The sequence below is a fragment of the Heteronotia binoei genome, chromosome 3, assembly GCF_032191835.1.
Source record: "Heteronotia binoei isolate CCM8104 ecotype False Entrance Well chromosome 3, APGP_CSIRO_Hbin_v1, whole genome shotgun sequence".
NCBI lineage: Eukaryota > Metazoa > Chordata > Lepidosauria > Squamata > Gekkonidae > Heteronotia > Heteronotia binoei.
The window spans coordinates 149,567,828-149,584,190 of NC_083225.1; the positions used below are offsets into that span (position 1 = coordinate 149,567,828).

Below are 16,363 nucleotides of genomic sequence, written 5' to 3' on the forward strand. Positions count from 1 at the left end.
GTTCTGGCATTTACTGTGTTTTCACTGAAGGCAAGACTTCCAGCCTTCATGCAAATAAAGAACTTTTGATCTAAATCCTCCCCACTGCTCACTGCAGAAGGATCCAGAATCAGCTAAGCAGGGCTTGCTGATCCATTGTGTAGCAGTGAGAAGGAGTGGGAAGATGGGGTAGGCTGGGGGACATGTGATTTATTTCAAGCACAGCACAAGGTAAGCCAAGAACTTCTCAAAGTCAGGGCAGGGACTACAGGGAGCAAGTCAAGTGGCTGCCTCCCTGGAGAAGACAAAGAGTGCTATATGCTGAAGCTGGGAGTAAAACTTGTTTTATTCCCTAGTTAGGTACCACCTTCATGCAGCACAAATGGTCCATGCACTTAACCACTACACCAAACTGGCTTTCCTACATAAGCCAAAATGGCAGCATTTCATTTTCAAACCTGATGTGAGAAAGAAATAGGCAGACAGAAGGGGAAAAAAGAAAGAAGGTGCAATATCTTTGAGGGGGGATGATCACCAATGTAGGAAGGGAGACTGAAACTCACCTTCACAGTTTTATGGGTCCTTCTCTTGGAAACATTTAGAATTGCTGCAGTGTGTGCCTAACACATTGTAATAGAGCATACCTTTGTTTCATAAAAACACTCAAAGACAATCAAATCCAATTTAATGTAATATAGCACTATATGCCTATTGCTTCAAAAATGTCATCAATATCATCTTTACTCTTACTAATTTCCTCTTGTAGATGGGCAGGCTTTCCTTCTACTGCCTCATCTGGTTCCCCAGCTATTCCTCTAGTACAGCTTTTGTCAGCATCTCTCACATTAGATGAATACTCAAACTGCTGAGCAAAAGAAATGGGAATGCCACCACTTATAGTATCACTACAGATAGTCTTTTTCCAGTCAGGTACAAAGCAAGATCGTGTCTTCTTTGAGTTATGGCTTAGATTTCTGGAATGTTTGCGCTGCCTCTTTAGTCCAAGCCCCTGCTTTGGTTTCTGCCTAGAATATGACACTGTTAGGTATCTACAGATAGTCGTTTTCATGTAACCCAGTTTCCTCTGTAAACTGTAAAAGAAAGAGATGAGCAGCTGTTAACAACAATAGCAACAAGGAAGGCTGTTTTGACATTACTAGTTTTCAAACAGCCTCCACAATGAATCCAAATTGATTATTCTGCATAAACAAATATTTTGTACAAGACGAGAGTTCTAACTAATCCAGAACAGCCTCCATTATTATTTTAAGTCCCAGACAGGAAGCAACACTTTTAACACCATGCCTTCAGCTGGAAACATCCTGCTTCACACCTTTTATAAGAAGCCTCCTGTGACAGTTCCACACAGTGATGCCACAGCACCTTGGTATTACCACTCACTCTATTTTCATACTGATTTGATAGGATCAGATAATGTTTATAAATGATGTTACTACTGTGAGAGAAATAGAGGATCACAATGACAGGATCTGGGAGACCTAGGCTCAAATCCTGCCCTTGTAAGGGGGAAAAAGGAGGATATAAATTTTGTGCATAATAAAGTTCCTATTCCAAGGAGGCTTGCTGGTGACATTGGGCCAGTTGTTCCCTCCCTCTAGCCTACCTTGCAGAGTGGCTACAGGAATAGGCCAGAGGGATGAACAGTAGTATGTGCTGCTTTAGATTCCTACTGGGGAGAAAAGCAAGGTGCTTAAATTAATGATCTAGGACTGCTGTGCAATACTAGCACAACACTGCTAGGAAAGATACACACACATGCACATGGAATGGGAGAAAAGATAGTTTGCATATTTCTGGATTGAAGGGGGCCAGAAAAGTGTAAACAGGGAAGTAAAGATCCTGTGAGACAGGGAACCAGAAAGGGTAATGTAAATTTCACATGCTGATAAGATTTTTCGAATGAATAAATTATGCAAGGGTACATTTTAGCCCCTACTGCTTCTTCCCAACCTGATCATGCTCCCTCAGTTACAGACTTCATAGTCAAGAACAGTTACTGAACAGGCAGTGTATTGCCATAATGAACACACCTGCATCCCTGAGCTTCCACATGCTGCAGATGCCTGATTTTCAAAAGCTTCATTCCCAAGCAAAAAGCTTGTGATCTAAGTTTCTTGCTTTTGCACCAGTGGATTGTTGTTCTGAGTTCATTAGACAGTTCTTCAAAGGAATGCACTTCTTGCAATTTAGTCAAAAAAGGCTTAAGATGCTGAGATTTAAGGGATGTAGATCTCTTTTTAAAATGAGGAGGCTTTACTTGGAATTTGTTCTGAAATTAAAACAAAAAACAAGGAAATTAGTACCATCAGGACGTGTAAAAGAGAACCGTTTATCCTCTGCAGAAGAGATGCTGAGCACTAAATATTACACAAAGTCTCAGAAGTAAACTAGCAATCTGCTTTTACCACTGATGTGAATAAAAACTGATGTGATGCAGAATGCCTTGCCACTGGGGGCATGCATACCTCAACAGCACTTCAGATATCAGCTAGGAAATTCTACTGTATCCAGGGGAATGAACATATGCAATGAACATATGGAGCAGAGGTCCATCAGTGGCTATTAGCCACAAGGTACAGATAGAACTCTCTGTCTGGGGCAAGCGATGCTCTGTATTCTAGGTGCTTGGGGGTGGGGGGGGCAACAGTGGGACAGCTTCTAGTGTCCTGGCCCCACTGGACCTCCTGAGGGTACCTGGTTTTTTTAGCCATTGTGTGACAGAGTGTTGGACTGGATGGGCCATTGGCCTAATCCAACATGGCTTCTCTTGTTCATTAAGCAGGCTTAGCATCATTGTATTAGCTCCTCCCCTCTACAAAGAGGAAGGAGGGACAAAGTTGTTCACATTAACAAAGCATTCCTAGTACAAACAGAACTGTTCAATATGTAATTTATCTAGCAACTAAACATGCAATAAGACATTGCAAAAATGACTAGCCTTCACGCTTACATTGTAAACTTAGATTTACTAAATAACTAGAGCTAATAATATAAGCAGCCTTTCACAACTAATCAATGCAGCTGAAGGGAGCTTCATATATTTAAGATATGCAATGTAATTAACACAGAATGATACAAACCATCTCTAGCAGTGCAGGATCAGGATGTCTACATAAAGTCCTAACATCGAATACTAAGTCATTTCCAAGATCTAGGAGAAAAAGAACAGTTGATATAATAGTAATGTTCCATTTGTTTAGGATCATAGCCAAAGTAACAAAATTGTTCTTGAAATCAAAAGTGCTCACATTTTTCCTCATTCACTGTTACAGAGCATCTGTCTTTGGGAAGTAAATTTTCCTAGCAGTCTGGTTACATGGCATTCTGGGACAAGCAGCTAAAAAATTTACAACTTCAAAAGCATCCACACAATTCCTGGACCAAAGAAGGCATGATCCAGTCCACTTCAGGCAGACTACTCTTACACAGAGGATTCCTGTAGGCTCAGAGCCCTGTCCCCCTCCCCTCCCCAGTCCCCTACACACACCTCCTGTTTCCCCATCCAGCTTGTAGACAGCTGGTTTCAGTGGGGATATGAAAGGTGCAAGGCCTCATGGCCTTATATGATGCTTGTATGCATATATGTAGACAGAAAAGTGTGTGTGCAGAGAGATATCTAGGGTTCTATTAAGCCTACAGAAATCCTCAACATGCAGCTACTGCACCCATAGTAGATTGGATCATACTGTTGAATTAAAGCTAGTCATGCAGTTCTAGCAATTTAATTATTACAAGGAACTGGGAAAACCAAAGACAGGAGAACTAAAAAAGACTGCTCACACATTTGTTGTACAAGAATGGTCATCATCACCTATCTCTTCCACATTAAGAGGTTGTTACCTTGGTTGGTTCTGTTAATCTGAACTGGCTGTCCAACATCAAGGGATTTCAGCATTTTGTTTGTGAGTCTTGAAGGAACTGCTGCACGCACCAACTTCCTGGCCTTGCTTACTGAAAACCGTTTAGATAGCCATGATGTTTCAGTCTTTTTTTTAAATGCCTTGGGCATTTTCTTCTGAATCTCCAAGTAGTCAGTTCCAAGAAATTCATTTATTTTAGAAGGAAAGGCAAATTCTTTAATATAAGGCCTTGGCTGACTTTGTGAAACTTCCTGAAGCAATTCAAACAGGCTCTCATATAAAGAACTGAGGCTTTTTAGCACACCTCTGTAAAGAATCCTGATTTTAAAAAAGAAAGGGGAAAAAACATGAAAACACTCATATCTGTTAAGCAGCAGCCGTCTCTTATGCCCATTCTTTTCTCAAAGGACTCCAGCACCTTCCCAAACCTATTTCTACCTCCATTCAGTTGACCTAATCAACTCTCACCAATCGTAATGCTTAACATCGAGGAATCCATGTTTGAATTACTGATGCCAGACTGACAGAAGGACCGGGAAAAATACAGTGAGAAGCTGAAGATACCTTCTCTGCCATTTTAGCAGTCCTTTTAAAAGTAAATGCTTGTAGATTGTTTTCCAGATTTTGGCATCTCAAACTCGATGGGGTCCACGGAGCTCGCTCGCGGCAGCCCCCTCAAACCAGGAGGTAGGAGGGGTGCCACAGCTGTGGCACCCCAAGGAAGACTCTGGAGGGGCCTTCTGATAGCAAAGGGCTCCACAGGAGCCAGGGAAATGGCAGCAGCTAGTCCTTGCCTCTTCTGGCTGCCCCGATGCTCCTCCATCGCAGTCACCATGATGGCAGCAAGAGATGAATACCTGCCTGCTTTTTCTAACAAGCTTCTACTATACTATATCATATTTCTACCTTAAACATCGAGATGCTACAGTGCAAGTAAGTCTTTCTTTTTATTACCACCAACTAATGGATCTTCTGGTATAATGCCAATCCAGACTGTTCAAAAAAAGGGGGAAGAGGAGGATATTTCCCCCCCTTTCTCTTTTCCCGAGTGAGGCTTCAAAAAGACAAAGAACAAACTTAACAACTCTTAAGAATTTAAATTGATCTGAACCGGGGTATTTGAATGGATTTGGCTTACAACTAAACAAGCTACAATAAGAGTATTGTTTTATCTTAATATGGTCTGAATAAAAATCACATATATTTTTAAGAGAAATGCTTCTGATATCTGATTGGGATGGAATTGATTACAAGCGGACTGTAAGAGGAAAGCACATAGCCGGAGGAGATTCAGAAAGATAGATTATCTGGGACTTGGGAGTTGGTTTTTTAACTGATTACCAGACTGAGTTTAACTGTAGAGAAGATAACGATTCAACCAAATGAAGCGTTTTAAAAAAAAAGATGTTATGGTTGCCATATCTTCCTAAAAGTAGGAAATCGGTTTGTTGGCAGAGTTAATACAAGATAAGGTGGAAATCTTTGTTTTAAAACACAGCAAAATGGAAAATATATAAGAGTGGACTGATGAAGGGATCCCAGTGATGTCTATGGAAATGAAAGAGCTGGATAAAGATCCAGTTGGAAAGGAGTCGAAAGAAATCAAAATGGAGACATTGTGTGCAGCTACGAAAAGGAGACGAAAATCAAGCCGGATTAAAGCTTTTGCAGGAGGAAGCGATGGCGTGGAGATCTCATTGTTTTCAATAAAATGGATATATGTGCTAAAGTGAGAAAAGGCAGACTACTTTAAGAAGACCAAGTTGTGGAAAGCTTTTAAAAAGAAGGGATTATAGATTGTTGCTCTTTCTGGTAATTGGTTAACATGGAATTAATAAAAGGGAACTGGCGTAAGGCCTTGAATGGCTCAGAAACGACAAGCAAGACTTCCAGAGAAGCGTGACTTTGAAATGGCAAAGAGACTCTTAAAATCAGAATGCTGCTTTTCTGCTTGCTATTTGAATTATGAAGCGTATATTTTTAAAGTTAAATAGAGCAATTTAATAGAGAGTAGATTATAGAGAGGCATGATTTTTTCTATGGGTTAAAATAAATAAGGGTGAGAGAGGAGGCCATTTTCACTTAGAGATTCTATTTTTTTTAATCAAATAGAGCATTTTAATAGAGAGTGGATTATAAGAGAGTATACGATTTTTTTAATTCAAGAAAAATAATAAGTATGGAAAATGAGGCTGTCATTGCTTATTAAATTTGTGTCTGTTGTTCTTTCTCTCTTAGGGTAATATGAAAATAGGAGATATAGTCTCCAAAATGTTTAATGAAGTTAAATACTTAAAGTTAATTACTTAAATATCTAACAGATAAATAACTAATTTGGATCAATTTTTAATAATCTAGACAACACAGGTATTTGGAAGCTTTAAAGATCTGTTCCTGCTTATTTTTTACTTTTTTAAAATAATAGATCCTGTTGATAATGTAACATAAAGTACTACTAGTTTTATTTTGGTCTTTTATTGTTTCTATTTTTATTTTTTTTTATGTTGGAAACAATTAACGTAGTATTAAGGATAAAATGATTATATTCATCTTATCTGCTTACTATTATGGTTACTACTGTTAAAATTAGTACTTATCCCTAATATGGTTAAGATTACTTAGTGGCTTTTATTTTGCGGTTGCCTTTGATGCTTTTCTCATTTGTTGGTATCAAAGATGAATAGTTTAGATTCATATTATAAGCATAAGTAGCAAAAAAAACCTATAATAGAATATGACTGTAGAATGTAATGGTTGTATTGGATTAAAATGTAAGACCTGCCAGTAGAAAAAATTTAATATCAGGTTTGAAAGGTAGAAATATAACAGCTATATCTATTGCTTTTCTTTGTTTTGTTTTTCCCCTAATTCCTTTCCTTCTTTGCTTCTGTATCCCCACATTTTCCCCCCTTTATACTGAAAACCAATAACATTTTTAAGCATAAAAGTAAACGCTTGTTTTCCAGTTGCAACCAGGGAAATGGCATTTTAGGGTAACTGATTTATTTTTGAAACAACAATTTTATTTGTTTGGAACACAGCTGATCTGATCAGTTACATCTCTGACCCAGGACTACACTGAAACAAGTAGATGGTTTTCAGTACAATCCTAAAAAGAGTTAGGTACATCTTTCTTTACTCACTGACTTTTTCAGGCCAGCACTGCTGCAAAACAAGACAGCATACTTGCAGCTGCTACAGTAATAGCCAGTTTGCAAATAAGGGCATTTTCTATAAGAGCCTAACCTTTCTCTCCTCTGTTCCTTGCACCCAGCTCAGCCAGATTTTGCAAAGAGGCAGCTGGGGTATTGCAGAAAAATATTAATTTTCCTCAATTTCTCTCTCTTTACCACCCTTTTCTTATTCATTTCTCTCTCCCTCCACCTAATTTTTCTGTCTCCCCCTCCCCCCAATTTATTTTCAGTTCATGATCTCAAGTCCTTCTCATCCCTATCCTTCTTGGCAACAGAATGTACTTAAGAGCAGTACAGCAATAAACCTTTGTTAACATCGTGAACAGAAGGGGAAGAGGGAGTTTATATTGCTCTATGATCTAACAAAATAGCAAAAGGATGTTTCTGTCTTCCCCCCTTTACCTGCATGGTAATGGAACATTTTCTGTTTTAGTGGTTATATATGTGAAACAGAAGTGAAAACTCCCAGTTCAGACACTGGATTGTTGTTATTGTTGTGTTGGTGGAAGATCTTATAGTCCTTTATAAAGGCTGCTTTGCTATAAAAGAAGAGTTGGTTTTATATCCCACTCTTACTGCCTGAAGGAGTCGTGGAGCAGCTTACAATCTCCTTTTCCTTTCTCTCCCCTGTGAGGTAGGTGGGGCTGAGAGAGCTCTGAGAGAGTTGTGACTGACCAAAGGTCACCCAGCTGGCTGCATGTGAAAGAGTGAGGAATCTAACCTCATTTTTCAGACTAGAGTCTGCCGATCAACTACTACACCATGCTGGCTTTTTAAAATATCATTTAAATTTAGATTTATAACAAATACCATATCCAGTCTTTCTCCCCAGTGGGGGCCCAAAGCTGCATTGTTCTCCTATCATCCATTTTATCCTCACAACAGCTCTGTGAGGTAGGTCTGGCTGAGAGTGTGTCACTCAGCAACTTTCCATGGTGGGCTGGGGAACTGAGTGTTAAGAGAATCATGACAGGCTGCTTAAAAGCTCTCTTATTACATGTTGCCTGTCAGGAAGATGACCTGGTGCAGGGTGTTCCAGCTGGCTATGCAACTTCCACTGTCATTCTAGGGCTGGTGGCCAGTTTTCAAACATAGCTTTATTTTCTAAGTTATACCTGCCACAAATAGGGACGCTTGACTTCCGCTACAAATAGCACAGGGTGGTGGTCGTTTGCCAGGGTTGTCCCATGCCTTTCAATCTGAGCTCCCACAACCATCCTTTGCCAACTTTGAGTCTCCTAGCTTTATTCTCTGGTGAGTTATGCCAGCCAGCATGATGTAGGACCAGAATCTGGGAAACCCAGGTTTGAATCCCCACTTTGTGGTGGAAGCTTGCTGGGTGACCTTGAACTAGTCACACACTCTCAGCATAACCTACCTCACAGGGTTATTGTGAGGATAAAATGGAGAAGAGAATGATGTAAGCCACTTTGGCTTCCCTTTGAGGAAAAAGGCTGGAAATAAATAAAAGATGGACAGACAAGCCGATTCATTTTTTCCTATAGGTTCATGGTAACAACAAGCCAAGTGAATTCTGTACTTATGATACATTGTGTGGATCAGGGTCCTATGGAGGGGCCCAGGTGGAATCTTTGCCTGGGGGGCCATGGTGCTTCTCAGTAGCCCTGGTGACCTCACATGCCACAGTAAAGCTACTGATGGCTGGCAATGTGTGAAGTTGATACTCTGCTCAGGGAACACAAGGTAGCATGTAGAAACAAAACAAAAATGTTTTATACATACCATAATCTGCTCAGCAATCCCAAGACCACAGTGTTGTGTAGAATGTGTTCTTCCAAACACAGATGCTTAAGATACAAACTGAGAAGCTTGTTGATCAAGGATGGACAACTGACCAAAAAAACCAGCATCTACAAATAGATGGACTCGGAGTGTAGAAAATTCTAAGACAGGCCCAAGGAAAAAACTCAGAAAATTATTTAGGCCAGGGGTGGCCAACGGTAGCTCTCCAGATGTTTTTTTGCCTTCAACTCCCATCAGCCCCAGCCAGCATGGCCAATGGCTGGGGCTGATGGGAGTTGTAGGCAAAAAACATCTGGAGAGCTACCGTTGGCCACCCCTGATTTAGGCTAATTTACAGAACCACACAGAGTTGCAAAAGTTAATAATGGAAAACTGAAACATACAACAGGACACTTCCTTGATAAATACAAGAATTTCTAAACAACCCTGTCTTGCCTGAGAAACCCACAGCATCTCAAGCCTTCATCTCAAAATAAGAACTGCAAGAAATTTCCAAACTTCTACAATGCAATCTTAAAAGCACAATTACACCTTTTTAAGTTCACTGAAGTCAATTGGCTTAAAGGCATGTCTGTTCAGGATTGCCCTGTCAGATCTCAAACATTTTAGAAGGATACAGAAATGCTGTGCAACAGCATTTAAGTAAACGTAGCAAGAGCTTGCAGCCTCCCAAAATCTTCACTAGCACCACTTCAATCACAGGTTGGCTGAGTACCAAACTCTCTTTGGGATGTTCTGATTTCTGTTTCCTATAAAATAAGAGAAAAACAGAAGACACATGGACATTATGGATTGGCAGCCTTCTTTATTTAACGCTGGCATGTACCTGGCTTAATACAATTTCTTAATATCTGATTCACAAGCAGAACATTTTGCCATGGATTGTTCCTTTGATAATCATTTTATTATCTATTAAACTTAACTGTTTCACTTTTGTTATCCGAGTTTTCCTCAAAAATGGCGAGCATAGCAACGCTGCACAGGGCTACTCCAGTCTATGTCTGTTGAAATCAATAGGCTTAGGCTGGAGAAACTGCATAGGACTGCACTGCATACCTCATTTCACATAAAGGGCTCCTAACATGCTGGATTGGTCACACAAAAGGAATGGAAGGACTTCAACTTCCATTAATGGAAGATCTTTAACTACATGGTATCTTTACTTTCTACTTCATAAAGAAGTGTAATTTGAAAGCTTCCACAACTTTACATTACTATACATCTGTTCATCAAAAACTTTATTGCCCTGTAAGCTATAGAACCACAGGCTCAGGTTACAACCCTAACAACACTTTATTGGAAGCAAGCCTCGCTGATAATATGGGACCTACTATCGAGTAGATCTGTTTAGGATTACTGGTGAAGTAAGCCAGTTTATGCTACTTACATGGAGCCCAACTCCGCAAGTTTTTCAACTGATTGCTCCAGATTCATTAGATTTAAACGCTTCAAACACTGTTGTACCTGAAATAGAAAAAAATCACATATATTTTCACTTTACTTTGGATGATTAGCTTTAGAAACAAGTCTTTAATCTTGGAAGTCTTTACTTTTATACATGAGCATAAGAAGAGCCCTGCTGGATCGGACTAATAGTCCATCTAGTCCACCATCCTGGCTCACCCAGTGGCCAACCAGTTCCTCTGGATGGCCAACAACAGGGCATCGAGGCCAAAGCCTTCCCAATGTTACCTCCTGCCTCTGAATGTGAAGGTTCCCCTCAGTCACCATGGCTAGTAGCCACTGATAGACTTATCCACCATGAATCTATCTAAGCCCCTTTTAAAGTTGTTTATTCCTGTAGTCATCACTACATCCTATGTCATTTCCACCTGTTGACCCAACATACAATTGTCTGAATTTCTAATCTATGACAAAGCAGCTAGTATAAATAAAAGGAACAGCATTCAAACACAAATTTACCAAGAACAAGATGGGTAGCCATGTTAGCCTGTCTGTACCAGCAGAAAAGAGCAAGAGTCCAGGTAGCACTGTAAAGAGTAACAGAATTTGTGGCAGGATCTGAGCTTTCATGAGTCACTGCTCACTTCTTCAGAAATATGAAATTTTGTTAGTCCTTAAGGTGCTACTGGACTCTTGCTCTTTTCTACTGGTACCATGAACAAACTGTCAAAAGTCCTCATCCCATCCCAGGCGAAGAACTTTACTGCTCTCAAAATTTTGCTCTACTATTAAAGAATAACATGGCTATCCATACAAATCTAAGTTCATACATTATCTTCATCATCCCTGATACATTTATTTATTTCCCTTGTGGCTCAGCAGGTTATAATTCCAAACATTAAAAATACACAAGATATAGTAAAAACCCATTTATAAACCTCCCCAAGAAAATGACTGTAACATAAAGCCCATTAAAAGCCACTGTCTACAAAACACGCTTATAATATTTTCTTATAACTTCTAAAGTAATGCCTTTCTCAGGGAGCCTGCTCCACAAGCAGAGAGCTTCTATGCGCAAGGCATGGACCCTAGTCTGTCAAGTCAGTCAGAGGACTTGGATGAGATACTTCTACAGCAGATTGCAAAGTTCTCTAGGAGAAGGGATACAGTGATCATGGGAGATTTAAATTACCCAGAAGTCCAACTCTGCTAAAAATGAAAAGTCAAACAGATTCCTGACTTGTCTTGCAGGCAACTTCCTTTTCCATAAAGTGAGGAAGGAAACAAGGGGATCTGCTATCTTGGATTTTATTCTCACTCACAAGGAAGAATTGATTGAAGAAGTAGAAATAGTGGGCACCCTGGGCAGTAGTGACCATGTGATTTTGGAATTTGCAGTCTTAGGGAAGGGAAAAGCTATACGTAGTCAGATTTATAGGTTGGACTTTAGAAAGGCAAACTTTGATAAACTTAGAACTATGCTGGGTAAAACCCCATGGTCAGAAATACTTAGGAGGAAGGGGGTTCAGGAAGGGTGGGAGTTTCTTAAAAGCAAAATACTGAAAGCGCAATCACAGATGATTCCTATGAGAAGAAAAAATGGAAAAAGCCTAAAGAAGTCAAAGTGGCTCCATATACAGCTCTCTAAAGACTTGAAAGACTCCTTTAGGAATTGAAAGGAAGGCCTTATAACCAAGGATGAATATAAACAAATCACCAGTGCTTGCAGAGAAAAAGTTAGGAAAGCTAAAGCTCAATATGAGCTTAGGCTGGCCAAAGATGCTATAAACAACAGAAAAAGATTCTTTTCTTATGTTCAGAGTAAGAAAAAGAGCAAGGACACGGTAGGCCCATTGCGAGGGCAAGAAAGTGAAATTGTAACAGGTAATGAAGAGAGGGCAAAACTGCTCAATTCCTACTTTTCCTCAGTCTTCTCTTTTGAGGGAAACAGTGCTCAGCATGGCAAAAACAGAACATATAAGGAGGGTATGAACTTCCAACCTAGGATCAGCAGAGGGGTAATACATAAACACCTAGTTTCTGTAAATGAAACTAAGTCCTCAGGGCCAGATGAATTGCACCCAAGGGTTCTAAAAGAGCTTGCGGATGTAATTTCTGAGCCTCTGGCTATTATTTTTGAGAATTCTTGGAGAACAGGAGAGGGGTTGGAAGATTGGAGGCGGGCAAATGTCCCCATCTTCAAGAAGGGGAAAAAAGACGATCCGAGTAACTACCGACCCGTCAGCTTGACGTCTATACTTGGAATAGTTTTAGAACAAATCATCAAACAGGCGGTCCTGGAACATTAAAAAAGAATGGATGTGATTACTAAGAGCCAGCTTGGGTTTCTCAAGAACAAGTAATGTCAGACTAACCTGATCTCTTTTTTTGAGAAAGTGCTTACATTGCTGGATCAGGGTAATGCTGTAGACATCATTTATCTTGATTTCAGTAAGGCTTTTGATAAAGTTCCACATACCATCCTTGTTGACAAGTTGGCAAAATGTGGTTTGGATTGCACCCAAAGAGTGCTTGTGAATGGTTCCTCATCCTCTTGGAGAGGAGTGACAAGTTGAGTGCCTCAAGGATCTGTCCTGGGACCCGTTTTGTTCAGCATCTTTATCAATGATTTGGATGAAGGAATAGAGGGAATGCTTATTAAATTTGCAAATGATACTAAATTGGGAGGGGTTGCAAACACAGAAGAAGACAGAAACAGGATACAGGATGACCTTGACAGGCTGGAAAACTGGGCTAAAATCAATAAAATGAATTTTAATGGGGATAAATGTAAAGTTCTGTGTTTAGGTAGGAAAAATCCAATGAATGGTTATAGGTTGAGGGAGACTTATCTTAGCAGTAGTATGTGCAAAAAGGATCTAGGGGTTGGTATGATCTAGTGGATCATACGCTGAATATAAGTCAACGGTGTGATGCGATAGCTAAAAGGCAAATGCAATTTTGGGCTGTATCAACAGAGGTATAGTGTCCCGATCACGTGAAGTGATAGTATCGCTTTACTCTGCTCTGGTAAGACCTCACCTGGAGTATTGTGTTCAGTTTTGGGCACCACATTTTAAGAAGGATATAGACAAGCTGGAATGGGTCCACAGAAGGGCGACGAAGATGGCGAGGGGTCTGGAGACCAAGTTCTATGAGGAAAGGTTGAAGGAGCTGGTGATGTTTAGCCTAGAGAGGAGGCAGCTGAGAGGTGATATGATCACCATCTTCAAGTACTTGAAGGGCTGTCATATAGAGGATGGTGTGGAATTGTTTTCTGTGGGCCCGGAAGGTAGGACCAGAACCAGTGGGTTGAAATTAAATCAAAAGAGTTTCCGGCTCAACATTAGGAAGAACTTCCTGACCGTTAGAGCGATTCCTCAGTGGAACAGGCTTCCTTGGGAGGTGGTGGGCTCTCCTTCCTTGGAGGTTTTTAAACAGAGGCTAGATGGCCATCTGACAGCAATGAAGATCCTGTGAATTTAGGGGAAAGTGTTTGTGAGTTTCCTGCATTGTGCATGGGGTTGGACTAGATGACCCTAAAGGTCTCTTCCAACTCTATGATTCTAAGTGGGTTACATTAAGTGGAACAACCTGAAGGTGGCAACCAAAACAGCAGTTGACACAGGGGGACATATGGGAAGAAACAGCTCTTTAGACAGTGGGTCGCGAGAAATGGTGACTGACAACCAGAAGTTCAAACGGAAGAGTTCTTCTAATCATCATGCTTACATTAATTCTGAGGCTATTTTTATTTTCTGACCTGTCTGAGAGACCAATATGGCCTATGATGTCTCATTTGGTAGTAGAAATTATGCATGATGGCATGCAAAGTTTCTCCTTCTGCAACCACAGCTTTACTTTTGAGAAGGTTCTTGACCACATGACACCTCTTCATAACAGATGAAAGGCATTTCACTAAAAAAGAAAAACATAGTAAGACACTTGTATGCCACTGTGCAGTAATCCAGTTCAACAAAATAATTATCACAAGAAATGTGGCTCAGGCTCAGTTAAACTCTTTTTAAGCCCCCCCTTCAACTTGCTCCCATAACTTCTGAGAGTTCACATCCACTTGAAAGTCAACATTTTTTTCAGTTCTCATGTTGAAAACGAACACATCAGATTCCCAGAATCCTTTAAAACCCAGAATTCAAGGCTTTTAACAGAAGAGAGATGCAGTGCAATCTTGTGCACGTGTTTACTTGGAAATAAAAATGAAGTTAGCGAAGGACACTTTCGAGTAAATGCATGTAGAATTGTAACATTCAGTATACGCCTCTTTTTCTAAACATGTTTAACTCTGACCGAGGCACAAACGTTAAATTTCTGAAATATACAGTGTTAATCAGCTAAATTCCAAAAGAGTCCAATACAGAAACCCAGCACGTCTGCAGCTAGCAAGCTTCAATGAACGCGCTCTCACATGATTTTAAGCTTAAGAGCCTTACGACATCCCCACCCCTCTTCACCTGAGGGATGTAGGGCTGACACGGCTACCGTGCCGCTACAAGCGGGCCACGGAACATCCAGCTGATTCCACACCTCACCGCTGCCTGCGGGCGCCGCCATTTTTCCCGTGAGGAGAATGTGGACTGAACCAAATTACAGGAAGGGGGGAGGCGGTTGACGGCTTCAACCAGTCAGTGGCTAGGGGGAGACGAGATTCCGGAGGGGATGTGACTGCTTGTTCTCATAAAGCGGAAGTAGAGGGCCTGCGCTGTAGGTTTTAAAAGTAGTGTTACCCAATGCCCTTTTTTGGGTTCTTTCTGAAAAGCCGATTAAAATACTCTTTTGGGGTTGGAAGGCTAGGAATATTTCTAGTTAGTGGTAATTATCACAGTTTAAATAGTAGAGGTATTTATAATGAGATTTGTCTGAAGTAGTCAGTCGGGAACTATGTCCTCTTTATTCCTATTCAAAATATAGTAAGCTTTTCGACCAAGACAGCACATTTTCGGCGGCTGCAGTGAGGGCTTTTTACGAGCAGGAACACAGTTCCGGCTGGCTTGGCATCAGGGGGTGTGGCCTGGCCTAATATGCAAATGAGTCCCTGCTGGGCCTTTCCTACAAAAAATCCCTGTGTGAAACAATGGTGATGTCCGGGGTGTGGCCTAATATGCAGATGAGTTCCTGCTGGGCTTTTTCTACAAAAAAGTGCCCTGGCTGCAGTAATTGCAAACTTCCAAATAAGGCTATTTTTTACAGCCTAGTTTTTCTGTCTTCCTTCCCTTGCTGCCAGATCTTGCATAGGGAGCTAGGGTGTTGCAGCAAAATATTAATTTTCCTTAATTTCTCTCTTTACTACCCTTTTCTCGTTCATTTATCTCTTCCTCTACCTAATTTTTTTGTCTCCCATCCCTTCCCCCCCCCCCCAAAAAAAATTATTTTCAGTTCATGGTCTAAAGTCCTCATCACTATCCTGCTTGGCAACATAATGTACTTAAATACAGCAGTAAACCACTGTAAATATTATGAACAGAAGGGGGAGAGGGAGTTTATATTGCCCTATGATCTAACAAAGTAGTAAAGATACTTCTGCCCTCCTCCACTCTTTACATGCATGATAATGGAACATTAATCTGTTTTGCGGTTATGCATGTGGAACAGAAGTTGGAACTCCCAGTTCAGACACTGGGTTGTTGTTGTTGCTGTGTTGGTGGAAGATCTAATAGCCCTTTGGAAATGATACTTTGCTATATAACAAATGATGTAATTTTTAAAAATGTAATTAAAATTTAGATTTATAACAAATACCATATCCAGTCTTTCTCCCCAATGGGGACCCAAAGCTGCATTGTTTTCCTGTCTTACATTTTATCCTGACAACACTGTGAGGCAGGTCTGGCTGAGAGTGTGTCACTCAGCAACTTTCCATGGTGGGCTGGGGAACTGAGTGTTAGAGTATCATGACAGGCTGCTTAAAAGCTCTCTTGTTACATGTTGCCTGTTGTGAAGATGACCTGATTCAGGGTGTTCCAGTTGGCAGTGCAACTTCCATAATCATTTTAGGGGTGGTGGCCAGCTTTCAAACATGTAGGTTTCTTTTCTACCTGCTACAAACAGACTCTGCTTCCACTACAGATAGCACAGGGCAGTGGTCACTTGTCTCACCTGGGCCAGGATTTTCCCATGCCTTTC

At 40.6% G+C, this 16,363-nt stretch overlaps 1 protein-coding gene across 1 annotated transcript; it reads right to left on the reverse strand.

Annotated features, from left to right (window-relative positions):
- Nucleotides 1-647: 647 nt before the first annotated feature.
- On the reverse strand, nucleotides 648-14,925 carry NEPRO (nucleolus and neural progenitor protein). Its single transcript, XM_060234627.1, has 9 exons — nucleotides 14,695-14,925; nucleotides 13,986-14,140; nucleotides 10,206-10,282; nucleotides 9,436-9,567; nucleotides 8,798-8,875; nucleotides 3,841-4,178; nucleotides 3,081-3,151; nucleotides 2,031-2,269; nucleotides 648-1,070 (listed from the first exon to the last, which is right to left on the reverse strand). Exons 1-9 carry the CDS (start codon nucleotides 14,792-14,794, stop codon nucleotides 680-682), a joined length of 1,581 nt encoding a protein of 526 aa, XP_060090610.1. The 5' UTR covers nucleotides 14,795-14,925; the 3' UTR covers nucleotides 648-679.
- Nucleotides 14,926-16,363: the final 1,438 nt, after the last annotated feature.